The sequence below is a fragment of the Myotis daubentonii genome, chromosome 21 (genome assembly GCF_963259705.1).
Source record: "Myotis daubentonii chromosome 21, mMyoDau2.1, whole genome shotgun sequence".
Lineage (NCBI taxonomy): Eukaryota > Metazoa > Chordata > Mammalia > Chiroptera > Vespertilionidae > Myotis > Myotis daubentonii.
In genome coordinates, this window is record NC_081860.1 from 10,232,619 (window position 1) to 10,259,885 (window position 27,267).

The 27,267-nt window shown below is 54.9% G+C and overlaps 1 protein-coding gene across 18 annotated transcripts; it reads left to right on the top strand.

Moving 5' to 3' along the window:
• The first annotated feature begins 91 nt into the window (after nt 1-91).
• On the top strand, nt 92-26,604 carry RCCD1 (RCC1 domain containing 1). 18 transcript variants are annotated; one of them, XM_059678177.1, is made up of 11 exons: nt 92-665; nt 1,819-2,074; nt 2,395-2,791; nt 2,862-2,983; nt 6,349-6,447; nt 7,134-7,304; nt 7,778-7,807; nt 20,011-20,101; nt 21,771-21,905; nt 24,138-26,428; nt 26,461-26,604. In XM_059678177.1, the coding sequence occupies exons 2-10, from the start codon at nt 1,900-1,902 to the stop codon at nt 24,139-24,141; spliced, it is 1,224 nt and encodes a 407-aa protein (XP_059534160.1). In that variant the 5' UTR covers nt 92-665; nt 1,819-1,899; the 3' UTR covers nt 24,142-26,428; nt 26,461-26,604. The 18 variants fall into 18 exon arrangements, with proteins under 18 accessions (XP_059534160.1, XP_059534151.1, XP_059534152.1 ...); XM_059678168.1 differs by lacking the exon at nt 92-665 and having other exon boundaries at nt 1,483-2,074; XM_059678169.1 differs by lacking the exons at nt 92-665; nt 7,778-7,807 and having other exon boundaries at nt 1,483-2,074.
• Nucleotides 26,605-27,267: the final 663 nt, after the last annotated feature.

A 27,267-nucleotide genomic window follows, 5' to 3' on the forward strand; every position in this document is an offset into this window, starting at 1 on the left:
GCAGGAGCTGGTGGGCCCAGTGTCCACGGGAGCCACCCCTGCGAAGGAACCCCGTGGATTCCCCACCCCTGGGCCAGTGGGTCGCGGCTTAATCCTGTTGGAGGCCCAGGGGTTAAGCCTAGAATCTAATCAATAAACAAAGGAGTGGGTTTAGGGTACAGACTCCCGGATGCTGGCCCTTCAGTACTTGTGTCTTTGCATTGAGAGTCCTCAGTGACCACGTGCAGGGCTGGTGGGCGTGTCCCCGGGCTGCTCCTCCCTCCGGCGCCCGGCGGGCTAAGCCCAGTCGAAGCTCATTGGCTCAACGGGATAAATGACAGGTCCTGGAGCCAATGGGAGGCATGGCGGGGAGGTGCCCGCCTACTACGGCTGCTTCCGGTCGGGCTGCAGCCTTGCAAGCGTGAGGGAGACTGGGTGGCGGGGTGCACCCGCCCGCTGGCCGCTGCTCGCCACCCCTTCGTCTCGGCTCCTGAGGAGGGTCCCCTGAGGGCTTCTAGTCTGTGCTCCGCGGGGGCCGGGGACTCTGGTCCGCCTCTGCCGCGGACCCACGCCCACCGGAAGTTCGTCCACTTAGCAGCTTGGGCCGCAGTGGCTCCGCGTAGGCCTCGGGACCGGCTCCACGGGACCTGGGCTGGACAGGCCGCGGCGGGACCGCAGGCACCGAGGTGAGCCCCGCCCAGTGGGCGCCTCGCCCGGCGCGGGCCTTCCCAGCTGCCCCTGCGCTGTCGGCAGGTCCCGGGCAGGTGACTCCCTGGGTGCCGCCCGCGCCCCGCCTTCCCACCTGCATTCTGCCCCTCGGAAGGGGCTGCCTGACGGGGTGGAGGGCACAGGGTCAAGATCAGAGTCAGAGGCCTCCTTGCGCCGGGATGGACACGGAAGGGGTTAGGGACCCAGGTCCGAGTTAGGAGCTTTGGTCTCAGGGGAGACCCAGGATCTGACCCCGGAGTCCTGACCACGCTGCACTGAGAAAGTGGGGTGCTGTCTCCCCACTGATGTGTGAGCTCCTTGGGACAGACAGCCGTCCCTCTCGGGCCAGAGTAAAAGGATCCATAAATGCGTGTGGAATGAATAGGAGACTAGATGGGGTCCCTGAAAACCCACAAGCACCCATGGCCATTCTCATCTGCTCCAAGCGCTGGGTGCAATGAGCTAGCGCCTGTGCTTATGATGGTGGTGCCAGGCCTTGACCCTTTATCTGCATCTACTCCACAAGATGGGTGCAAACATCCCATCCCCTACCTCCGCCTTGTCAAACCGAGGAAACGGAATTGAGCCCGGACAGCTTACGGGTAGCTGAGGACACAGGCCCTGCTCGCTGCAGAAGCAAACACGGGAACCCGGGGTGGGGGTGCGGGGGAGCTGTCACCCGCTGCTGTCTCCCTGTGGCTCCACAGCTTCCACTGGTGGGAGGAGCGCTGTGCGGGGAGTCAGGGTGGGGCTGGAGTTGGCCCGCTGCCCCTCTCGGTCCGAGGCTGCGTGACTGGGGAAGAGTTACTTTCTCTGCCTGTCAAATGGGGACCATGCTAGTTCCCAGCATGACATGGATAATGTGCCGGGCACTGGGGAGTTTGGAGCCGAAGGGGCTCAGATCCTCGCCCAAGGCCTGAGGAAGAGGGCGCTGAACTCCCTCCGGCCCACTTGGTGGGACGCTGAGCTTGCTGGAGCCAAAAGGGATGGCAGGGCCATGGCCCCACTCGAGGCAGCTCGGAGTCCTCCTGACCCTGGTGGGGCCTGAGCCAAGGCTCCGCTCCGCGAACGTGGGGGATGGCTGCCGTCCAGCTCTGTGGCCAGGAGGGCGGTGCTCTCCCCGTCTTACAGGTCCAGCCAAGGGCCGTCCGCGAGGTTCCAGTCCCGTCGCCGGCCCAACCGGCTGGCGGCCGGCAGAGGGCGCCCGAGGCCATGGCCGAGGAGCGCCCCGGGTCCTGGTTCGGCTTCGGTTTCTGCGGCTTCGGGCAGGCGCTGGGCTCGGGCCGCGGGCGCCAGGTGCTCAGCCCCGAGCCGCTGTGCGTGCCGGACGCGGGCACCGACATCTGCGATGTGAGCGCCGCCTGGAGCTACACCGCATTCGTGAGCCGTGAGCGCCCCCATCCCTCTCCCGGCCCCGCCCCTCCAACTCCGGCCCCGCCCACTCCTCCCACTTCAGGCCCCGCCCCCGCTATGTGTCCCCGCCTCCTGCTCAGCCCGCTCCCCTCCCGGCCCCGCCCACTCCTCCCTCCCACGTCAGGCCCCGCCCCCTCTAGTTCCGGCCCCGCCCCCGCCATGTGTCCCCGCCTCCTGCTCAGCCCGCTCCCCTCCCGGCCCCGCCCCCTCCCTCCCACCCAAGCCCCGCCCCCTCCCTCCAGGCCCCGCCCCGGCCACGTGTCCCCGCCCCCTGCTCAGCCCTCCCCTCCGCAGGTGCGGGCCGGGTGCTGCTGTCGGGCTCCGCGGGCGGCGCGGCGGACGGCTGTCGGGACGCGTGGGCCTCGGAGTCGCTGCTCGTGGTGCTGCGCGACGGGCGGGGAGCCGGGGTCGGAGCCGAGCTGCAGGCCTGGGCGCCCGGCTCGGCGCTGCGCGGGGAGCCCCTCTGGGCCCAGACGGTGGCGCCGGGGGCCGGGCGGGAAGACGGAGCGGGCGCTGGAACCCGGGCCGGGCCGCTGCCCCTGCTGCCCTGCGCTCGCGCCTACGTGAGCCCGCGGCCGCCCCTCTACCGGCCTCTGGCCCCGGAGCTGCGGGCGCGTCGGCTGGAGCTGGGCGCAGAGCACGCGCTGCTGCTGGACGAGGCGGGCCAGGTGTACTCCTGGGGCGGGGGCAGGTGAGTGACTGCGGAACGGGGGCGGGAGACCCCGGGGTGCGACCGGCGCTGACGGGGTCCCCTCGCGCAGGCACGGGCAGCTGGGCCACGGGACCCTGGAGGCGGAGCTGGCGCCCCGGCTGCTGGAGGCGCTGCAGGGCCTGCGCATGGCCGAGGTGGCCGCGGGCGGCTGGCACTCCCTGTGTGTGAGCGGTGAGTGACTCAAGCCTTCCTCCTCTCCCAGTGTTTTGGGGGCCTCACCAGTCCTTGCAGGCTCGTCCCACATGCATCAGTTCGCTCATTCATGACCCCGAAAGCCTCCCAAATTGCGCTCCTCTGCCACCACCGTCACCCGCTCACACTTGGGCTTCTGTTAGGGGTGTCACCGTCCTGTCCACCCGCCCCCAGCTCGGGCTGTCTTTCTCAAATGCCCCCTGAGGATGCCGGGCTGGCAGGGCTCGGTGGTTGAGCGTCAACCTATGAACCAGGAGGTCATGATTCGATTCCCCTCTGGGGGCTCATGCCCGGGTTGTGGGCCGGATCCCCAGGGTGGGGCGTGCAGGAGGCAGCTGATCAATGATTCTCATCATTGATGCTTCTATCTCCTTCTCCCTTCTTCTCTGAAGTCAATAAAAATAAATGTAAAAAAATAAAATGCCCCCTAAGGGAGAATGAAGGGCGTGGAGCAAGGGGAATGGAGGAAAAGGCTGCAGGTGTCTAGGTGGCCATGACTGTGGCTCACAGTGGACTCGTGCCCGCAGGGAGGATGGAGGGGGTGAGTGAGCCGTGGTGGTGACCTGGGACCCCACTGAGGAGTTTCACTGGGGGCTGGGAGTCCATCCGCCTGGCGGGCGGTCCAGGTGCCCGTGATCCCAGGGCTGTTGACGGGCTCAGAGCCGATGATTTTCTCAAGGGTCTGCATCTGGGGCTCTGGCTGCTACTTACATCGCCTGGGGCCTCTGTAAACCACCTGTGCCAGCCTGCCCCTCCCCCCATTCTCATGTAATGGGCTGGGTGGGCAGCCAGGCTCAAGAGCTACTGGGCTGCAGGGAACAGAGCAGATGCTGGGAACAGAGCAGGCCCTGAGAGCAGCCCAGTGGAAGGCTCACACTTGGGGTCCAGAAGGAATTTGAGGCCCTAAGTTTGGTGTCCTGGTTGGAGCCGGGATGCTTCAAACCAGACGTCCCAGGTTCAGATCACTCTGCCCTTTGTGACCTGGGGCCTTGGCCTTGTGACCTTGGCCCCCCTGTGCCCCGCGTTCTCTCGTGACGAAAGCGGGAACCTGGTGTAAAGGGGGCTGTTGTCATAGACCCTCTTAGGGCTGTGCTGAGTTTTAAAGGATTCTATTGGACAAGAGCTTACAACACTGGCACAGGCGAAAGCCCTCCCTATCGATATTGATCACCATCACCTACTGTTGTTAGTGAATTTTTAGCGCCGGGGCTGTTGCTACAGCCGACAAACGATAGTGACGTGGAGGCAGCAGGGTGCGAGCTCCGAGCAGGACCAGTGGCAGGTGGGCCGGGCCCGGGGCATTTGAACAGGGACCCGTTTCTAAAGCGTGTGCACGTGTGTGGTGTGAGGGGGGCGGGGGCGATTTAGCAACAAAGGGAAAAAGGGAAAATGGAGAGGAAGGGCCAGCAAGAGACTGCCTTTAAGGCAGTGGTTCTCAACCTTCTGGCCCTTTAAATACAGTTCCTCATGTTGTGACCCAACCATAACATTATTTTCGTGGCTACTTCATAACTGTCATGTTACTACTGTTATGAATCATAATGTAAATATCTGATATGCAGGATGGTCTTAGGGGACCCCCGTGAAAGGGTCATTCGACCGCCAAAGGGGTCGCGATCCACAGGTTGAGAACTGCTGCGTTAGAGTGTCAGACTGAAGGGTCGCAGGTTTGATTCCCGTCAACGGCATGTCCCTTGGTTGCTGGCTCCATCCCTGGCCCCGGTTGGACACGTGCAGGAGGCAACCAGTCAGTGTGTCTCTCTCACATCGATTCTCTCTCTCTTTTTCCCTCCCTTCCACTCTAAAAACCAATGGAGGGCCCTGGCCAGTGTGGCTCAGTGGATAGAGCGTTGGCCTGTGGACTGAGGGTCCCAAGTTTGATTCCCGGTCAAAGGCATGTCCCTCAGTTGCAGGCTTGATCCCTGGTCCTGGTCTGGGTGTGTGCAGGAGGCACCCAATCGATGCGTTTCTCTCACATCCATGTTTCTCTCTGTCTTTCCCCCTCCCTTCCACTCTCTCTAAAAATTAATGGAAAAATATCCTTGGGTGAGGATTATAAAAAAAAATAATAATAATAATAAAAACTAATGAAGGTGAGGGTTAACAAGAAAAAAGGAAGAAGAAGAAATAAAAGTGTGACCTGAAGGCCCTTTAGGGGTAGGGACCCTGTTAAGACAGACACTATTGCCCTAGCTGGTGTGGCTCAGTGGATAGAGCGTCGGCCTGGGGACTGAAGGGTCCCAGGTTTGATTCCAGCCAAGGGCACATGCCCAGGTTGCGAGCTGGATCCCCAGTGTGGGGCGTGCAGGAGGCGGCTGATCCTCATGGATTTTTGTTATCTCTCCTCCCTTCCTCTCTCTGAAATTAATAAAAAAATATCAACACTAATAAAAGAGAAAAATGGTAATTGGCGTACGAGCTACCCTTTTCATTGGCTAATCAGGGCTATATGCAAATTAACTGCCAACTAAGATTGGCAGTTAATTGCCAACAAGGTGGCGGCTAATTTGCATATGTAGGCACAATGCAGGGAGGCGAAAGGGAAAGCAGGAAGAAGCCCCCTGCCACTGACAGTGATCAGAAACCCAGGGGGGAGCTAAGAGCTGGGGGGCAGGGCAAAGGCGGCCCTGGGGCCGCCTTTGCCCTGCCCCCCAGCCATGATCAGAGAATCAGGTGCCTTTTCCGCCCTGGCCAGTGATAGCAGGAAGTAGGGGTGGAGCCAGCGATGGGAGCTGGACACGGTCGAAGCTGGCAGTCCCGGGAGTTAGGGGTCCCTTGCCTGGGCCTAAAGCGAAGCCCATGATCGCGGGGCCGCTGCAGCTGCGGGTCCCCGCTGCCCGGGCCGGACGCCTAGGCCAGAGGCGTCAGGCTTGGGCGGGGGGTGGAGCAAGCGATCAGAGGGAGATGGGGGTCCCCTGCCCAGGCATGATTCCTGGGCCAGAGGCCTCAGGCCTGGGCGGGGGCCAGAGCCAGTGATCGGGGGGAGTTGGGGGTCCCCTGTCCAAGCCTGACACCTCTGGCGGAGGCGTCAGGCCTGGGCAAGGGGCCGATCCTGTGATTGGAGGGTGATGGGGGTCAACGCCTGAGGGCTCCCAGTATGTGAGAGGGGCAGGCTGGGCTGAGGGACACTCCCCCCCCCCACACACACACCCAGTGCACGAATTTCGTGCACCGGGCCCCTAGTTTAAAATAAAAGAAGACAGGCGCTGCTGGTCCTGAGGAGGCAGCCTCCTGGGGCAGGGTTGTCCCCAGAGAGCGAGTGGGTGGAGGGGGGTTGGAGAGATGCAAGCGGCTTAGGAGGGGAGGGGGTCCCAGCCTGTCTGATGGGCCCCTTTCTCTCTCAGAGACGGGGGACATCTACATCTGGGGCTGGAACGAGTCGGGCCAGCTGGCCCTGCCCGCCAGGGGGCTGGCGGAGGACGGAGAGACAGTCGCGGGGGAAGGTGAGTCTCAGCTATTTTTTTAAAAAATTGATTGAGTGATTGATGATTTTAGAGAGAGGAAGAGGGAGAGAGAAACTCGTTTTGTTCCATTTATTTATGCATTTATTGATTGATTCTTTTTTAAAAATAAGTTTTTATTGATTTCAGAGGAAGGGAGAGGGAGAGAGAGGTAGAAACATCAATGTCAGAATCTTTGATCGGCTGCCTCCCACACGCCCCACACTGGGGATCAAGCCCACAACCCGGGCATGTGCCCTGATCCGGAATCGAACCGTGACCTCCTCGTTCATAGGTCAACCCTCAACCATGAGTCACACCGCTGGGCCATTGGTTGATTCTTGTACGTGCCCTGGCCAGGGATCAAACCCGCCAACCTTGGCGTTTGGGAATGATGTTCTAACCAGCTGAGCTTCCCGGCCAGGGCATCTCAGCTCTTGACTCCCACACTTTCTGTCGTCCCTGACCCCCGGCCACAGGCTGGCCTGAGAGCTTAACAGCGCTCAGAAGGGACACGTGACATCCTCGGGGCCCAGGACATAGGGACTGAGTCTCTTGGGGGCTGGGGGCGAGGGGAGCGCAGCGAGGCTGATGCCCACACCCCGTGCACTGCAGCCCTTCCTGGGGCGAGAGGCGAGGGCGGGGCACCAGCTTCGTCAGCTGCCATCCTCGCTCTCCCTTCTCTGAAGCCACTGCACTGAGGCAAGCCGGTTCTGGGGTGAAGGGACCAGCGGGGACTGAGGAGGGAGCCGCCGCCCCCTTCATCGCCGTGCAGCCCTTCCCGGCGTTACTGGATCTGCCCCTGGGCTCGGACGCGGTCACGGCCAGCTGCGGGTCCCGGCACACGGCCGTGGTGACGAGTGAGTGCGCCTGGTGCGCCCGGTGGGCCGGCTCAGGGTGGAGCAGGAGGTCAGTCGCCCGCTCTAGCTGGTGGCTGCAGGCGGGTGTGTCCCCTAAAACACCTCTGTCGTGCAGAGTAGCTGCCTCAGCACAGAGAGCCCGACCTCCCTGTGGGTTCTCCCTGGAGGCTGGTGCTGTGGCCTCTGCCCAGGTGCAGACCCCCGGCCTCCGGTCACCTGGCAGCAGCGCCCGCCCAGGCCAGCTGCGCAGTCGCCTGAGCTCAGTAGCTGTGAGCTACCTGATCCCCAGTAGGGGGCGCTGTGAGGCACAGTCAGGTGGGGAGGGCGACCTTCTCGGGGCGGGCCCTTGAGCAGCCCAGGGCGATGGGCTGGTCAGAAAGCTGAGCCCGTGCTGAGTGGTGCTCTGTGTGCGGCTCGGGCTGGTGGCCGAGTCAGGCAGCGCGGTGACCGCCCCACTGTCCTTTCGGTTGCAGGGACCGGGGAGCTCTACACCTGGGGCTGGGGTAAGTCAGGCTCTGCCTCTGTGATGCCTAAACCCAGGGGAGGGGAGGGGAGGGCAGGGCCGAGGCCCCTGGCACGTGGGAGGGCCTGACCGAGGAGCTGTCTCTAGAACAGGGCTAGGCACTCAGCTCAGACGGTATCAGTACTTCCCATCTGCCTTTTTTTCCTTTCTAAATGTTTCTTGTTTGTTTATTTACAAATATTTCTTGTTTATATACACACACACACACTTTCACACACTCTAGAGGCCCGGTGCATGAAATTCATGCATGGTTGGGGGGCGGCCCCTCAGCCCAGCCTGTGCCCTCTCACATTCTGGGGCTCCTGCAGTCCGGGACCCCTCACTCCTTACCGCCCGCCTGCCGTGGGGGTGGGAGAGGCTCCCGCCACTGGCGCTGCGCTCGCCAGCCATGAGCCCCTCTTCTGGCTGAGTGGTGCTCCCCCTGTGGGAGCACACTGACCACCAGGGGGCAGCTCCTGCATTGAGCGTCTGCCCCCTGGTGGTCAGTGCATGTCATAGCGACTGGTCGTTCTGCTGTTTGGTCAATTTGCATATTAGCCTTTTATTATACAGGATATAGACATTTTTCCATTGATTTTTAGAGAGAGTGGGAGAGAGAGGGAAAGACAGAAACATCAATGGGAAAGAAACACATGGATTGGCTGCCTCCTGCACAAGTCCCGACCAGGGCCCGGGCCAGAGAGAAGCCTGCAACCGAGGTCCTGCCCTTGACTGGAATTGAACCCAGGACGCTTCAGTACACAGGCCGATGCTCTATCCACTGAGCCACACCGGCCAGGGCCCGCCTGCCTTTCTGGAGAACTGTTTGTCTGAGGGGGATAGTAGCCAGCGTCTGTGCAACACCTCGTGGTCTGGCACTGGGCTCGGAGCCCTGGGGTCCTGAGAGGCAGCGGGCCGGAGGCTGGTTTCCGGCTTGGCGGGGGGCAGGCCCACGGAGGGCATGGCCACGGGCCTCGTTTCCCTGCAGGGAAGTACGGACAGCTCGGCCACCAGGACACCTCCAGCTGGGACCGGCCCGGCCGGGTGGAGTACTTTGTGGATAAGCGGCTCCAAGTAACGGCGGCGCGCTGTGGGCCCTGGAACACCTACGTGCACGCGGTGGCGCAGAGCTGATGTACGTAGGCAAGGGCACGGGACGAGTGCCCAGCACAGTAGAGTTATACAGCCGCCACCCGTGAGGCCCCCCAGGGCCAGGATCGCCACGGAGGCCCCCGGGGCCCCGCCTCTGCCCATCAAGGCCTTTCGGCGGCTTCCCCTTAGACCAGCGTCTCATCTTGGTCCTCGGGTTGGAAACACCCAGAGAGCTTTGGGAACGGGTGCCCAGGGCCAGCATCAGAGGCCCTGACATCAGCCTGGCTGGGTGGCTCAGTGGTTAAGTGTTGACCTCTGAACCAGGAGGTCACGGTTCGATTCCAGTCAGGGCACGTGCCCAGGTTGCGGGCTCCATCCCCAGTGCGGGGCATGCGGGAGGCAGCCGATCCATGATTCTCTCTCATCATTGATGTTTCTGTCTGTTTCTCCCTTCCTCACTGAAATCAATAAAAATATATTTTTAAAAAACCAACAAAGGTGAAATCAGAACCTCTGGGGTAGATTTGAGAGCTTCGCGCCCCCCCTCCCCCCACCCCCACCCCCCGGGTGATTTTGCGGCAGCACCAGGACCGGACCCACTGGGGTCATCTCCATGCCCGGGCGTCTGCTTTTATTGAGGGCTGTGCGCCCTGTGTGCGCCCTGTACCACAGTTCAGTGTGTCTGCCTCTTGACTTGCGGTGAATGCAGTCATGCTGTGTATGTCCTCTGTGTCTCGTATTTTCATTAGCAACACCTGGCCTTCCACTGAGGCGTAAACCTCAGTTATATCCTCTTGGGTTGGTGGTCATTTTTAATTGAGTTAAACTACACATCAAAAATTTACCACGTACCCACTGGCGTGGCTCAGTGGTTGAGCATCAACCCATGAACCAGGAGGTCACGGTTTGATTCCCGGTCAGGGCACAGGCCCGGGTTGTGGGCTCGATCCCCAGTGGGGGGCGTGCAGGAGGCAGCCGATCCATGATTCTCTCTCATCTCTCCCTTTCTCCCTTCCTCTCTCTGAAATCAATAAAAACATTCTTACAAAATCAACTTCCCACTTTTAAGTGCACACAGTTCAGGGGTGTTAAATGCATTTGCACTGTTGTGTGAACACCAGCACCACCATCCCCGTATCTCTCAGCCTGTAAATTGGAGACGCTCTACCTGTTAAGTAATAACTCCCCCTCCCCCCTCCCTCACCCCTGACATCCACGGTATACTTCGCCTTTATGACTTGGCTACTCACGGACCTGATGTGAGAGGAATCATACGGTACTTGTCTTCTTGTGATGTAGCAGCATGCCCTCGGGTTCATGCCTGTTGTGCCATATGTCAGAATTCCCTTTTTTGGGCCCGTGTAATGTTCCATTGCCTGTAGAGACCACATTTTGCTCATCAGCTCACAGTCAGTGGACACTTGGGTTGCTTCCATGTTTTAGCTGATGTAATGCTGCTGTGAACGTGAGTGTACAGATGTCTCTCTTTTAATATATTTTACTGATTTTTTACAGAGAGCAAGGGAGAGGGGTAGAGTTAGAAACATCGATGGGAGAGAAACATCGATCAGCTGCCTCCTGCACACCCCCTACTGGGGATGTGCCCGCAACCCAGGTACATGCCCTTGACCGGAATCGAACCTGGGACCTTTCAGTCCGCAGGCCGACGCTCTATCCACTGAGCCAAACCGGTTAGGGCGGTAATTTCATTTTTAATTATTTGAGAAGCCGACATACTATTTTACATTGTGACTGTACCATTTCCCTTCCCACCAACAGGGCACAAGGGTTCGACCTTTTCTGTCCCTCATCAGCGTTTCTTCTCTGGGGGGTGTTTGCCGTAAGGGCCATCCTGCCGGCGGGCGGTCGTGTCTCGGGTGGGTTTGCCTTTCCCTGGCGCTTGGTGACGCGGAGCCTCATCTGCCGCCAGGGGTGCCCTGGCCGTTTGTGTGTCTCTGGAGAAATGTCACTCAGCCCTTTGCCGTTGTTGGATCGGGTGGCTTGTTGAGTTGTAGTTGTGTACGTATTGTCTGCCTGTGGGCCCTCAGACGTGTGATTTAGACACATTTCCTCCCGTTTGTCAGTTGGCTTTTACTGTTGTTAGTGTCACTTGATGTAAAAATTTTTCATTTTCCACGACGCCCAGTTTGCGTACTTCTCTTGGTGTCTGTGCCTTTGCTGTCACGGCCAAGTGCAGTGTGTGACGCGTCTGTTCTGTCGTTTCTCGTTTGCTGTATTGGGTCGCACATTCAGACCTCGGTCCGCTTTGAGTTGTTCGTTTGCTTTGGGGGTTTTGGTGATCGAGCCGTTTATGAACGCTGGATGGTGACAGAGGACGGGCCTGACATCACAGAAGCCGCAGGAGCGCCGGGCAGGCCGTGGCTCCCTGAGAAGCCAGAGGAGAGGGGGCCGTGGGGACCGTGCCAGGGTTCGGTGCCGGGGTTTTGCCAGGATGCGCTGCCGCTGCCCATTGCCCCCCTGGCTTTGAGTCTCTGGGAGCCCGAGAGTTTAGGGCAGTGATGGCGAACCTTTTGAGCTCGGCGTGTCAGCATTTTGAAAAACCCTCACTTAACTTTGGTGCCGTGTCACATACAGAAATTTTTTGATATTTGCAACCATAGTAACACAAAGATTTATATTTTTGATATTTATTTTATATATTTAAATGCCATTTAACAGAGAAAAATCAACCAAAAAAATGAGTTCGCGTGTCACCTCTGACACGCATGTCATAGGTTCACCATCACTGGTATAGGGGATGCACGCCTATGGGGCGTAGGGGGAAGGGAAGGGAACGGCGGGCTCCGGGAGGGAGAGCGCCCCAGGGAATTGTGGGATATGCTTTGAGATAAGTGTCCGTGGTCATTGTTGCTGTTGGGTCGCCAGTTGCCCAGCACGTTTATTGCAGAGCCTGTCCTTCCCCATTGGACGGCCTTGCACAGTCATCACGAGTGGGCAGCCCTCGCCGGGTTGGCCCAGTGGTTAGGGCATCGGCCCATGCTCCAGGGGGTCTCGGGTTCGATTCCCAATCCGGGGGGGTGAGTGTGGGACACAGTCAGTCTGTGTGTCTCTCACATCGATGTTTCACTCTCCCTCCCCCTCCCCCTTCCACTCTCTCTAAAACCCAATGGAAAATATCCTCAGCCCAGCTGGGGTGGCTCAGTGGGTGAGCATTGACCCAAACACCAGGAGGTCGCTGGTTTGATTCCTGGTCAGGGCACATGCCCGGTTGTGGGCTCCATCCCCAGTCGGGGGCGTGCGGATCGATGTTGATGATTCTCTCTCCCTCACCCTTCCTCTCTCTCTAAAATCAATAAACATGAAATTTAAAAAAAGAATAAAAGGCTTAAAAATATCCTTGGTGCCGAAACCGGTTTGGCTCAGTGGATAGAGCGTCGGCCTGCGGACTGAGAGGTCCCTGGTTCGATTCCGGTCAAGGGCATGTACCTGGGTTGCGGGCACATCCCCAGTAGGAGTGTGCAGGAGGCAGCTGATCGATGTTTCTCTCTCATTGATGTTTCTAACTCTCTCTATCTCTCTACCTTCCTCTCTGTGAAAAATCAATAAAAAATATATTTAAAAAAAAATATCCTTGGGTGAGGAGTAACCAAGAAGAAAAGAGTGTATTTATTTCTGGGCTCTTCATTTTATTCTTTCCATCTGTGTCTGTTGTTGGGCCATTGTCCCCTGTTTTGATTACTCTAGCTTTCTAGTAAGTTTTGAAGTCAGAAAGTGTGAATCTTCCAACTTCATTCTGCTTTTCCAGGTTGTTTTGGCTGTTGGGATCCCTTGCAATTCCATATCAACTGATGGTCTGCTTTTACATTCCTGAAAAAATAAAAATAAAAAGGCCAGGGGGATGTGGATAGAGATTGCATTGAGTCTATAGGTCAGTTTGGGGAGTATTACCGTCTGAACTATATTAAGTCTTCCAATCTGTGACCACAAAATTCTTTCTATTTATTTAGGTCTTGAATTTCTTTCAGCAATTATTGGTAGTTTTCAGTGTACACGTCTTTTATTATCTCCTTGGTTAAATTTATTCCTAAGTGTTTATTCTTTTGGATGCCATTGTAAATGGAATTGTTTTCTTAATTTCATTTTAGATCATTCATTACTAACATACAAATACAATTGATTTTTTGTGTGTTGATCTTGTATCCTGTAACTTTGCTGAGTTTGTTTATTAGCTCAAATAGTTTTTTGGTAGAATCATTAGAATTTTCTATAGGGTGTCTCCCAAAAAGGTATACATACTTGGAATGATTATAAAATCAGTGTTTATTAACATACAGTTCATTTTCAAAATTTAAAAGAATTTAGAGAAATGAATAACTTTATCTCTTTTTTAAAAAATATATTGTATTGATTTTTTACAGAGAGAAAGGGAGAGGGATAGAGAGTTAGAAACATTGATGACAGAGAAACATCGATCAGCTGCCTCCTGCACACCCCCCACTGGGGATGTGCCCGCAACCCAGGTACATGCCCTTGACTGGAATTGAACCTGGGACCTTTCAGTCTGCAGGCTGAGGCTCTATCCACTGAGCCAAACCAGTTAGAGCTAACTTTATCTCTTTATGTACCCCCATAAAAGAAGTCTAGTGACACTTTAGGATAAATTTTCTTTGTTCAAAGTTTTGGTATCAGTCCGGCTTCCCCCATTATTCCAAATCAGTTAAACCTGAAGAATAGTGACAATCGAGTTATCAGCTGTTAGAGAGGGTATACATTTGGGGGGACACCCTGTATAAAGTCACTAGAGGCCGATGCACAAAATTCGTGCAAGGGGCTCGGCCCTCACAGCCCCGGCTTCGTCCGGAAGGCCGTTCAGCTGTCCGGTCTAATTAGCATATTGTGCTTTTGTTATTATAGATGTCGTCTGTGGACAGACATAGTGTTAGCTCTTCTGTCTCAGTTGGATGCCTGTGCTTATTTGCATTGCAGAGCGGGGCTGGCTGGCACTTCCAGGACAGTGTTGGGTGGAAATGGGAGGGGCGTCCTTGCCTTGTTCCTGTCGGAGGGAACCAGCCCCGTGTAGGTTAGCTGGGCTTTTTGAAACGCCGTTTTCATGTTGGGGAAGTTCTCTTCCAGTCCTAGTTAGCTGAGTGCTTTTACCATGAAAGGGGGTTGGAGTGTGTTCCCCGCTCTGTTCTATGAAACATTAATAGGTTTCGGCATGTCGAGCCATCCTTGCATTTCTAGGGTGTATCCCATTGGTCAGGGCCTGTCATCCTTTTAATACTCTGCTGGATCCCGTTGCTCGTGTTTTGTTGAGGCCTTTTGCCTTTTATTCATAAGGGATATTGTTCTGCTGTTTTCTTGTGATATCTTTGTCAGTTTTGGTGTCAGGATGATGCTGGCCTTTGAGAACGAATTAGGAAGTGTTACCTCCTCTTCAATTTTTAAAAATTTACATGCTTGCCCTGGCTGGTTTGGCTCAGTGGACAGAGCGTCGGCCTGCGGGCTGAAGGGTCCCAGGTTCAATTCTGGTCAAGGGCATGTACCTTGGTTGTGGGCACATCCCCAGTGGGGAGTGTGCAGGAGGCAGCTAATCGATGTTTCTCTCCCATCGATGTTTCTGACTCTCTGTCCCTCTTCCTTCCTCTCTGTAAAAAATCAATAAAGTATATTTTTAAAAATTTACATACTTATTTTATTTTTTATTCATTTTAGTTATTCATTTTAGTTATTTTTAAAATATATTTTTATTGACTTCAGAGAGGAAGGGAGTGGGAGAGAGAGAAACAATGATGAGAGAGAATCATTAATCAGCTGCCTCTGACACGCCCCCTACTGGGGATCAAACCCACAACCCAGCCATGTGCCCTGACCGGGAATCGAACCGTGACCTCCTGGTTCATAGGCTGACACTCAACCACTGAGCCACACCAGCCAGGCTTCAGTGTTTTGGGAGAGTTTGACATTTTTTAAAAAATGTTTGGTAAAATTCACTAGGGAAGCCATCTATCTGGTCCTGGGTTTTCTTTGTTGTGAGGTTTTGAGTACTGACTCAATCTTGTCACAGGTCTATTCAGATTTCCTTTTATTATTATTATAATTACTATTATTGATTTTAGAGAAAGGGAGAGAAACATCTACTTTGTTATAACAGTTATTTTTAAAATTATGTAGTGTTTAAGTGACTATATAACGATCACATAATCAGAGATTCATTACTTCACACACGGGGCAGGAAAGTGTGGAGTATTTCTATTGTACAACTGGCTGGTTCAGGGAGAGTGGAAATCTCCAGCATTTAGATGGTTGAAGAAATTCTCATTTAAAGTGTAGGCATGTCTGAAAAGACTTAATCAGCACCTTTATATGGCTCTGGGTTGAAAGGAAGACAATTTCGACTTGTATTATAATTTCAGAGATAGGTATTGCTTTCCCGGCTTGTTTTGCATCTCCATTTGCATGGGAAAATTTTTCCATCCCGTCACTTTCTTTTTTTTTTTTTTTTTTTCTGGCTTATAAGGGCTTTATTCATAATCACAAAAATAAAAACAATCCCAAAACATTTGTTTTAAAAAAGAATGAAAACAACCCAGATGTCCCTGTAGTCTGCTCTGGCTGCCATAACAGAAACACCACAGACCAGGTGGCTTAAACAACAGACATGTATATTCTCACAGTTCTGATGGCTGGGAAGTCCACGATCAAGGTGGCAACCAATTCAGTTTCTGGTGAGAACACTCTTCTTGGCTTGAAGATGGCCATCGTCTCTCTGTGCTCACGTGGTCTGTCCTCAATGCGTGTGCCCAGGGGAGCGCTCTGGTGTCTCTTCCTCTTCTTTTTTTTTTTTTTTTTTTTATTGCTTAAAGTATTACAAAGGGTATTACATATGTATCCATTTTATCCCCCCGCCCTAGACAGTCCCCTAGCCTCCCCTATCACCCAGTGTCTTATGTCCATTGGTTATGCTTATATGCATGCATACAAGTCCTTTAGTTGATCTCTTACCCCCCTACCTCCTGCCCCATCCCGTCACTTTCATCCTGTGAGTCTTTTGTCCTGAGGTGGGTCTCTTGTAGACAGCATATACATGGGTTGTTTTCTTTTATTTTTTTTCTTTTAAATATATTTTTATTGATTTCAGAGAAGAAAGGAGAGGGAGAGAGAAACATCAATGATGAGAGAGAGTCATTGATTGGCTGCCTTCTGCACGCCCCCCACTGGGGATCAAGCCCACAACCCGAGCACGTGCCCTTGACAGAATCGAACCCGGGACCCTTCAGTCCGCCGGCCGACGCCATGTGCCCTGACTGGGGCTTGAACCCACAGCCTTGGCGTTTCGGGACAAACTCCAACCAACTGAGCTGCCTGGCCAGGGCCCAGGTTTCCTATTTCTTCTTCTTTTTAGATTTATTTTTAAATTGGAATTTACTGTTGGTTTCTGCGTATCAGATCTGTGTGTGGCACCGTGGGCCCCCCTCCCGAAGTCAGAACTTCCCCTGTCACCTTATGTCAGGACCCCCTCCCCCACCCGCCTTCCTTCCCGTTTCTTCTGGAGGCAGGTTTGGTAGTTTGTGTGTTTTTAGAAATTTGTCCATTGCCTCCAGGCTGTCTACTTTATTGCCACTAATTGTTGTTAACTAATTAATTGTTTAGTATTCCTGTTCTTCATGGTGCTGAGAGGGCAGTGTTAACACATTTCGGACCAGTAGTTTTATTGCTAGCTTTACCCAGTGGCCAGATAAATTTCTATTGAACGAGTACAAAGAACGTTTTATGTAAATGTTAAAGGCACGCCTTAACATTAAATACCCATTGCATTTTGAAGTTATTACATGTTCTTACAAGCTAATGTCTTTTTAAAGTATTCTCCTGATTGGCCACAAGCCTTAGAACAGAAAACACGAGGATTCTTGTGATCTGTCCGCAATGTGTTGGAAATCCAACCAAGATTGTGAATATACCTTTCTCCTTTTGATTCAGTTTCTGACTTTTATTTGTATGTACTGTGAGGTACATAGAAATTTGGGGTGCTTATATCTGCTGTAGGTTTCCCCTTTTTATCATCGTGAATTTTCTCTCTGGGTTGGGGGGGTGCGGTGTGCAGGAGAGTCCCTCCTGCCGCTCTCCGTGGTGCTGATCTCTCCCCAGGGGGGCTGGTGGGGGCCTGGCAACTGTGTCCCCGTCGCGCCTGGTTGGTGAGTCCCTGTGGGTTCTTGGTCTTGATAACAAGTGTGCAGTGTTGACACTGCTGGGAAGTAGTTGAACTATGACTTCAGCTCCATGGTGTCCACACTGGCTTTCTGTTCTGTGGACACTGCCACTGCCCCACACACTCCTCCTTCCTCTTTGGGGGGCAGGCAGGCAGGAGGCCCGGTTCCCCGGGAACCCCAAGAATATGACCCTGCTGGGTGGCATCTGATCTCGGCAGTGGGAGTGCAGAGCTGGAGGTGCCGCCGGGTGGGAAGCGGTGACTGCAAGGCGGGAGGCGGAGGTTCCTGGGAAAAGTGGCCGCCCTGCCGTGCGCCCCAGGCAGCCTGGGACTTGGGTCCACGAAGGGGCCCCAGCAGGAGCTGTTAGCAACCCCACCCCATGGGGAAGAGCTGGTGTCCCCCAGGGCTCCCAGGAGGGGCTGGGCGGTCAGGTTGGAGAAAGGAGAGCCGGAAGGTCTGGAGGTGGTCGGTTCTCCAACACTGTGATCAGGGGCAAGGATTGGAGCTGGGAGGTCAAAAGTCAAAGGTCAGATGCCATAATGAAGACTTGAGGGGAGAGACCGCAGGTCTGGGTCTGGGTCTGGGATGGAACCGCCTCATCTCTGCTCCTCGCCTCGGCTGCGGGGCCGAGGCCTCCCTGGAGGTGGTGCTGAGGCAGCCGCTGTCTGCGCCGGGGGATGACAAGTTCAGGCACAAAGGCGACATGGGTGCTGGATGTCCCGCAGGCTCTCAGCATCGCCACCTACAGGCCTGGTGTGCTGACCCCGAAGACCCCCACTGAGATGGATGGCAAAGGAGGGGGAGTCGGGTGGGGGAAGAGCGTGGGAAGGGGTGCCAGTCCTTGGTGCACCTCTGGGGATGCCCATGCAGGTGCACGTGGGCAATTGTGGCCACGTAACACATGCCCCCCTCCGAGCGCCCCGTGGGAGGCGGTGCTCAAGGGGCCGTCCTGTAGCGGCAGAAGGGGAGAGACTGGCCAGTGTCCTCTCCCAGGAAGGGCTGGCTCCTTCCCCCTCCAGCCCCTGCCTCCTGGTCCCCAGAGGGTCCTGGGCAGGGCTAGGGGCTGAGGACCTGCTGGGCCTGCCCGGGTCAGGGACTGGCCCTGAGCCTGGAGCTTGGTCTCGGGGGTCAGTATATACCCAGCGTGAGGCACGTCCCGGCCTCTGGGCAGACGGGTGCGGGAGGGATGCCTGGTGTGATTGAGCTGAAAATGGAGAGAGACAGGGACAGAGAGAGGGAGGGCCAGTGAGCTGGAGCCTGGCTGTGAGTGGCCACGCGGGCAGACCGTCTGGACTGGCATCCCTCCCTGCATCCTTGCATGGGCACGTGAGGGTCCGCATGAGCCAGGGGTGTGTCCGGGTGACTGTGTCTGTCAGGGAGCGTCTGTGCACATCAAGCATGAGGGCTCCTCCCAGCCTGCAAGGGGGCCCCCGGCAGAGCTCACACCCTGAGAGCAGGGAGGGAGGGAGATGGGGAGCACCCCCCCCCCGGGTCCGGAGCCTGGCTCTGCCCATGTGTTGGCTGACCCTGACCAGGCCTGTTTCCCTTTGGCGGGACAGGATTAGACGCATCCCTGACACCCGGGAGCGGCCGCACAGTCCAGGATTGTCTTGGCAGGAGCAGCAGCTGCGTTCTCATGAGAGTAAGTTGAGGCAGCTGAGCGGAGGTGTCCCCACCCCAGGAGGCGGGGGGCTGCTGGGGAGCTGCCTGTGGGACAGAGGAGGCCAGTTCCATCTTCCACCAACTCCATTCCATAGCCAGGAGCCCCTTGTTTGGGGGTCCCCCACTTTGAGGGCTCCCTAAGGCAATCACGACCATGCGTGGCCGCCTGTGGGTCAGGCTGCAGTCCAGCTGCCGGTCGTTAATGGAACACTTGCGCCCTCGTGTGGCCTCGCAGGGAGCACCGCTGGGCTCCCCTGAACCTCACAGTCCTCGGGCCTCCTCCGTGCCTCCTCCCACTCCCCACGGGCCCCTCAAGCTCCAGCCCCGGGACTCACCCCTGGGTCTCATTTTCCTCTCTCTGTTCCTCAAGCAGCAGCGCTGAGCTCTGGGCTCCTTCCATCTGCTCTCTGCCCACCACGGGCTCTGCCTCCCGGCGCCTTGCAAATGGGCCGACAGGCCGTTGGTTTCCACGTGGTGCGGCCCCTGGTTCTCAGGCTTCCTCGGGGCTGGGGGCTGGGACCAGCTGGCTAAGGTCCACAGGGCCCGCCGTCCTGAGAGCCGGCCGTCCTGAATAAATACTCCCTGGACTGTGGCACATGGTGAGTGTCCAGAGTCTGGAGACGCTGACTTTGGCCATTTTTGCCAGCGGTCTCATTCCTTTATGGAGCAGTTTTTAGACGTCCTTACCCACATTCCTGCTGACACCACTCCTTTTTTTTAAAGTATATTTTTATTGATTTTAGGGAGGGAGAGGGAGAGAAACATCAATGATGAGAATCATTAATCGGCTGCCTTCTGCACGCCCCTGGCAGGTGCCCTGACTGGGAATTGAGCCCTGACCTCCTGGTTCATAGGTCAGTGCTTAACCACTGAGCCACGCCCAGCTGGGTACCACTCCTCATTTTAGTCATTTTTAACTGTTAAAACCAGTCCTCCCGTGAGTAGCTTGTACTGAGAAAATGGATGTGCCTAGATTTATCTTTATTAACTATCGCAGCATTCACATGGCCCATCAGCATTGTCACTTTAATCGTAAACACAAGAGCCACCAACTAGGTGCACAGATGTGTTAGCGGCAATCGGTGAGCAGTTCATTGCTCAGGACTGCTTATTGGGGGAACATTTCACACTTCCATCGGCTTCCGTGCTCTGTAGCCTCTGACAGTGGTGAGAAGCCATGACGTGGGGCCCCGGGGTTAGGCCTCCGTCCACAGCCCCGAGGTCCCTGCGGCCGAAGGACCGGCCGTGTCTGAGGGACCCTGTGCTGCTCGCCTTGCAGGGCATCCCAGGCTGCTGACCAGGACTGTGGCCGAGACCCCGGAGCACAAGCAGGTCTCGGGGCGGCTGCTGCACCGGCAGATCAAGGGCAGGTGAGTGACACCCGTGCGGCCGCCCCACCCCCCAGACAGCTCTCCCTGCTCCGTGGGCTTCGTGACTCAGGTCCCGACTGTTTCTTACAGCCAGAGGGCACCCTGTCGGCTCCGAGGGCCCAGAACCCTCGGGAGGGGCTCTGTCTGGCCTCGCGCACCTGGAGAGTGGTTTTGAGATTTACCCGCGGTGTTCCCGTGTCAGTTCATCCCTTTCTGTTACTGAGCAATAATAGGTCATTGAGTGGATATTCCACAACTTATTGTTTAGATGGAGTCGGGAGAGACAGAGGGAAACTTCGATGTCAGACACACACTGATCGGCTGCCTCCTGCTGAGGTTCGTGCCCGTGACTGGGAATTAAGACCCTTTGGTGCAGGGGCCGATGCTCTAACCGCTGAGAAACTGGCCAGGGCGATATTTCACAATTTATAAACCTATCCGTGTGCTGACACGGGGAACGAGGGGGTCTTCATTATGGCCAGGCAGGGCTGGGGTCTAGGGTCCCAGCTTCCTGTGCTGAGGGGCGGTTCCCTGGCAGCTGCCTGGGCAGAGCAGGTCTCCCAGTTCTCGGAGGGCAGTTTTGGCTGCACCTCTGGGTGTGTTCAGGGTGTCGGCCTCTCCAGCACCTGTGGGATCTGAGGAGCAAAGAGGAACTTCCGGGCGCTCACTGCCCATCTCTGGGTCCTGAGTCCCAGCCAGGGGCCCTGCTCTCCGCCCTTGTCCTCACAGCTGCTGCATGTGACGCACAGGAAGACACTGCACGTGTTTAACAGGACGCGAGGGAGGAACACGTGTGTGTCTTGTCAAGGCTCCGTCTTTCATTATCGGTGCTTGGGTTTCACACACTTGTCTGTGCAAGTGTTTCTACAGAATAAATGGCAAGCAGTGAAGTTTGTGGGGATTAGGATGCACACATTTAAAGAGTTAATTTTGCTGTAAAGTGGCTTCCAGAAACACGTTTTCACTCTGACGGTGACGTGTGAGAGTGCGGCCAGCACTGGTGTTTATCGAACTTGTGGGCTGAGGAGCTGTCTCTTTAACGTGCTAACTGGGAATTGATTATTAGTGATTGTGAATAATCCTTGTGCTCTGGGTGCTCTGATCCTGATCCAGATGTTGAGTCCCGGGAGCAGGTGTCGCTGCTGGTTTGGGGTGTGGAACCCTCCTGCCCTGGTGTCGCTCGGCCCCCAGCGCACACGCACACCGGCGAGCCTGAGTGGTGAGTGGCCTTTTAAAAGTACCTATGATGGACTTCCTTTTTTAATCAAGATATTTATGGTAGAAAAAATAGAGAAGCCAAAATTTAATGATCACTTGGTAACCCCATAACTCTGAAATCCTGTTAACATGTTAACATTTTAGCTTTAATACTATTCCTACAGGTGTTACTTCTATATAAGTATATGTAATATACACACAAACTGAAATATTTACATTTAAAATATTTTAAGAGTCACTGTGCCTTTCGGTGGCCGGTCATGACACTGTCTGAGGTGACAGGCTGGGGCCACGTACCACACGCCTCTTATCTTTGCTACAACAATGAAGGCTCAGCCAGTGGCGTGTCAGGCTCCTGTCTGCATTTGGTGAGACGTGAGTGTGGCTCACGTGCACGTGGGAGGCCAGGTGGCGTGCCTCCCTGCTGACGGCTGTGGCTCTGCTTCTGCAGAGGTGAGTCTGAGAAGAAGCCCGCGCATCAAGCAGCTGGCGCTGGGCAGGACGAAATCTGGTCCCTTCTATTCTGCGTCTCACCCACAGCCTCGGAGCGTGCAGAGGGTTCACTCGTCTCAGCAAAGCCGGTCAGGTAACGTGCCTGCCCCACGTCCACGCTGGCTTGGTGGGGAGTATTTTTGGGAAAAGCAGGGTGAAACTTGACCATGGAGATGAGAGTGGGATCAGATAGAAGGAGAGAGGGTAAGAAGAGAGATCTGAGAGAACACTGAGGGAGATGAGAGTGAGATTGGGGAGACAGGTGAGCTGAGGGAGGGAAAGGGTGAGATCAGAGAAAACAGGAATTTCAGGGCGATTGTTCAGAAAGAGGGTGAACAATCGCTCTGAAATTTAGGGGAGAATGAGAAAATCACAGAGGGAAGAGAAAGAATAGAGGAGGTGAGAAGAGGTAACAACAGGGAGAGTCAGAGTGAGAAGAAAGGGGAGCGGGAGACCAGGAGAGTGCTGAGGGTGAAGAGAGAGTTCTGAGAGGGGAGCTTGGACAGAGATGAGTAGAATCTGGAGGGAGATCAGGGAGATGGATCGAGCTCACAGAGAGGGCTAGAAGAGACCATTCTGAGAGAGAAGCATGAGATCACAGAGAATGAGCTGAGGGGGAGACAGTTGAGAGAGAGAAATGAGTGGGATCAAAGAGGGAAGAGAAAAAGTGCTGATTGAGCTCAGAGGGAAGAAGAGATTTCTGAGAGAGAGAGGAGACAGGGAGATGAGAGATGAAATCAGACAATTGAGCTGAGAAATGAGTGGGATCAATTGGAGGGGAAGAGAAAGACAATCTGAGAAAGAATAGGAATTTCAGAGAGTTGAGGATAGAGAAGGAAGAGAAAAGAGATCAGAAAGAGGAGACAGTGAGACGAAAGGGGGAAAAGAATAGGAATTTGGAGTGAGAAGAGAGATCAGAGAACGGAGTTTGAGAGAGAGGGAGGGAAGAGAGAATAGGAGAAGAGGAAGAGATTAGGAGGCAGAGTTCAGGGGTAGAGACAAGAGAGATTGAAACAGAGAGGAGAAGTAGAGGAGTGCGTGTGGGATGTGCTGGGACTCACTGCGCTGTCCTGGGCCGCTCGCCTGCTCCTAGTCAAACACACCTGCACCTGAATCTTTTTTAATGGAATTTATTGTCGTCATATTGGTTAATAAAATCTACAGGTTTAGGTGTACAATCCCATAATACGTCATCTGTATATGGTATTTGCGCCCGAATCTTTAGTGTGTGCATGAGCGACAGAGGAGGAAGGGGTGGGGTGCAGAGTCCAGGTTTGAATGAAGATTTTCTTAATGAGCTTAAGGTCAGTATCCCAAAGGCTGCTCTGGTTGGAGAATGTGCTTCCTGCATCTATACCTTCCACACTCGACCTGCAGCCCCCACCCCAACACACACTCAATGCCTGGCGCACAGTAGGTGCTCAGTGGTTGCACCGCCCCTGCAGGGGGTGTGACACCCAGGCTGCCTCAGGCACAGTCATGTTGGAGAGAAGGCACCCGCGCCTGACGGGGTGACACTGAGGCGCCCAGCAGAGCCGAGTGACCGACATCACCCAGCTGTAGCAGTCACCACAACCCAGAGGAGCGAACACCTCGCCCCTGACACTCATCCTCAGTGCTGTCAGCGGCCGCCTGCTGAGGACCGGCCTCCCTGTGGCTCCCTACAGCCGTTTGGGGCCGGATGGATGGAACAGGCTCCATCAAACACCCCGGGTGGGCTCCCCTGCCTCCCCATTCGCTGGAATTCCTTCTCTTCCGAAGACATTTTAATGACCATCTGAATTATTTACCGTGACCACAGGCATCGCATTCCCAGGGTTTGGTGACCCAGTGAATAAAACAGGCGTGTGTTTCGTCATCAAGTGGAGGCTGTGTGTGGGGACAGAGGTGGGAGGTGCACACAAGCTCCGTTGTCACAAACCTCCTTCTCTCAGATCCTGTGGTGATGAGGAACCTTTGAAATGCAAGGGCCCAACACTCCAAGGTGCTGGGACATGTGCCCGCAGAGAGGAGCAAGGGGAGGTCTGAGAGATGCCCCGAGGCCTGGCAGCCTGGCTGTGGGCACACAGGTTACTTCAGGCATCACAGGAGACCAGAGAGTCCCCAGCATCACTCATTACAGCCAGATGCAAAAAATAAATGCACTACTTTTCTGTGTTAAATTTTGACGAGAACCCATGCTGCTCTAAGTCCAGATTCCCTATTAAAATCTCCATTTCATTGGTGAAGGAAATGAGGTCAGACTGAATAAATAACTTCACAGCCACAGAAAGGCAACTTAAATCCAAGTCCGACTCCAAACCCTATTCTCTCTCTCTGTCACCAGTTAACCAACCGGAAGCTGGAAGAAAGAATCGGGAAAGGAGAAGAAAACCATGAAGATGAGACACACACAGTGAGAAGTGACGCGCTCACGCTGCCCGCGTCTAAGCCGCGCCTGGACGCTTCCTGACGTCACTGGCAGCTCACGGGGAGAGCGTTCCAAGAGGTTCTTAACATCCTCAGGCTCCAGTGGTGAGATGAAATGCCAACGAAAAATGATGCAAAACATTTGCAAACAACAGAAGTGAAATTGTGGCTTTGTTTCACCTGTATATTCTAACTATTAATTTGATATTAGTGACCATATATGGCTTTTGAAACCAGGAAAATGTTCCTTAGCATAGAGCAGGACGAGGGGTCTCACATTCATAGTTTACTGAGGACCAAGGGAGCAATGGCTGGTTAACAGCCCTTATTCACCAGACTTGGGTCTTGGGAACCCCTAACCTCCAACAAAATTAAATGGCAGAACATAACTGTGTGCCATCGCTGCATATCCTAGAGGAATGAAGGCAGTGCCCTCAAATGGTCCTGCGACAGGCGTGGGCAGTACCTGTCACAGCACATACAGACTCACCCAGGTGTCTGCCGAACCAAATGCAGGAGTTTAAAGAGCAAGCGGGGACACTTTCTTCTCTAGGTCACCGGGGCTGCACTTGTCTGAGTCCCACCCCGTGCACTGGCCCATCAGCACCTCCTCTCTCCCAGGTCTCGGCACTGGAGGCTTTTATACTTGGTCACTCCGGAGATGACATCATCAAACCACGTCTCTCAATCCCGACTGAGGGCAGCTACTACATCCCTGTCTCAGCCTGGACCACGCCACTGACGTCCTCTCCTTACTTGGTATCTGTGCCGGGAGGACTGTACACATGTGCGCATGTGAAACTTCTGTCCAGACCAAACTCCTGCTCTTCCCTCCAACCTGATGGGGCTGTAGTTCCCTCTCCTCATTCAAGGGCAGCTCCGTATTTCTATCTTCAGGCTCAGAACTTTGGGGTCTGTCTCACCCACACACCCAATCCACCAGCAGATCCTTTAAAATATAACCAGAATCCAGTACCAGTACCTCCCACCTGTTGGGTCAAAACACCACCACCTCACACCTGTTGCCTCCAGCTCTGCTCACCCATAGTCACTTCTCACAGAGCAAGCAGGGCAACCTTCTCAAAATAGAAGGTGGATTGTGTTCTCACTCAGCTCTATATCCACCAATGCTTTTCTATTCCACAAAAAGTAAAGCAAAAGTCTTTACAATGACCTGCCAGGTTGCACAAGATCTAAACCTCATTCCTTCTCTGAGCTCCTCACTTCAGCGCCTCCCCACACACTTCCAGTCCCGCCACCTGGTCTCCTGGCTGCACTGAGCACACAGGCCCCCCCCCACACACACCCCCCCCTCAGGGCTCCTGTACGGGCTGTTCTTTGCTCTGGGAACACTCCCAGGGTCAGAGTTCTCTCACCTTCATTTGAGAAATGAATTTGTATTTTCCAAAGGAAGTGCTTATAAAATGAGCAGACTCAGTGCCTAGCTATGGATTCATTTTCTATTGAAAAGGGCACGTTCCGTGAAAGCAGACACCTCCCCAATTCGAAACCAAACCTGGCCCTCCAGCCCCAGCCACGCACCAGGAAAGTGGGATGGAAATTATAAGCTGAGATAAGCCAGGTGCCTCCATCCCCATGAAGAAGGCTCGGGAAGGCGACCTCATGGCCCCCAAACCTAGGTCTAAGGACCCTAGGAAGTCACCTGTGGTGTTTTTGCGGAAAAAGATACCCTTTGCCCAGTGACTTGAAGTGTAAGCTCTGGCTCTCTCCTGGGTGGCGCTTCACTCTGACCCACAGCACAATAAGCACGCACAGCACCTGACAGAAGGTTCTCGTACAGGAAGGCAGACAAACGGATACAGAGGAGCTCACATACGGCCGAGACCTCAGGATGCAGTCTCCCTACATCACCCTCAGGGACACCTGCTCTTAGACCATGATGTGCACAGTGCTGTGCGATCACCAAGATCCCAGCAAACAGGGAAACATGGCCAGGACACACCACTCTTCAGTGTGACTAACAGGGAAGAAAGTGCCATAATTAAGCTAAAAAGAACATTGGGCGGAAAAAAACATGGCGCATATTTACTTTAAATACAACGCGGAGAAGTTTCATGAGGAGACGTGTTTCACGTGGACTCTGGAGGAGGAGGCAAGACCGAGCGGGTGCAGTTAGCCATTCATTCATCACAGGAAGCCGTTGCTGAGAACCTGTGTCACCCTCACTACTACAGGCAGCTGTATTCTGTCACCTCGGCTAATAAAGGCAGCTGTATTAGAAACTTCTAAAACCAAACATTTCCCACGTGGAACTCTTTGACCCCTTCCTACCCCCCCCCTCCCCGAATCCTCCATCCAATTAAATGAGTGCACCCTTCACCCAGTTACTGAGTCCACAATGCAGGCATCTTCCTTGATGCCTCTTCTCTGATGCCCCTTCTACAATCCGTTGAACAGTAGGTGCTGCCGCCGCCGCCATGTGAGAATTACATTATGGGCTAGATCAGACCTTACCAGACCTACAGCTACACACGGAGCCGACCCCAGTCGCTTCTCCCCTAAATCACCACCAAGGGCCCTGCCTCTGGGCTGCCACACTGTCCGGCGCCCTGCACAGGCCGATCCAGGCAGAGCAGCCAGAGGGATCCTTTTAGCAAGGAAATCAGAGCAGGTCACTCCCCTGCTCAAAACAGGCCAGTCACTTCCCTCCAGGTGTTGAATAAAAGGGAAACCCTCAGCAGGGCCCCGAGGTGCGTCCCTGCTCACTGCGCAGACTCCCCTCCACACCTCCCCTCCCTCAGAGCATGGCCGGCTCTCCTGCCTCCAGAGTGGACACTGGCTGTTACCTCTTCTCAGAAAGTGCATCCCAGGAGCCTGGGGAGGCCGGACACTTCCCGTCACGTGGGTTTGGGTTCAAGAACAACCTCCCAGACCGTCCTACCGACAATAGCCTCATCCCACTGTCTAGACACGGACTCCACGGCATTTTCTTCTTAGAAATTATGTTTGCTCTCTTGTTTAACACCTGGAACTTTCAAAAGAAAATAATTTCCCTGTGAGGCCAAGACTCTGTTTCATTCACCTTG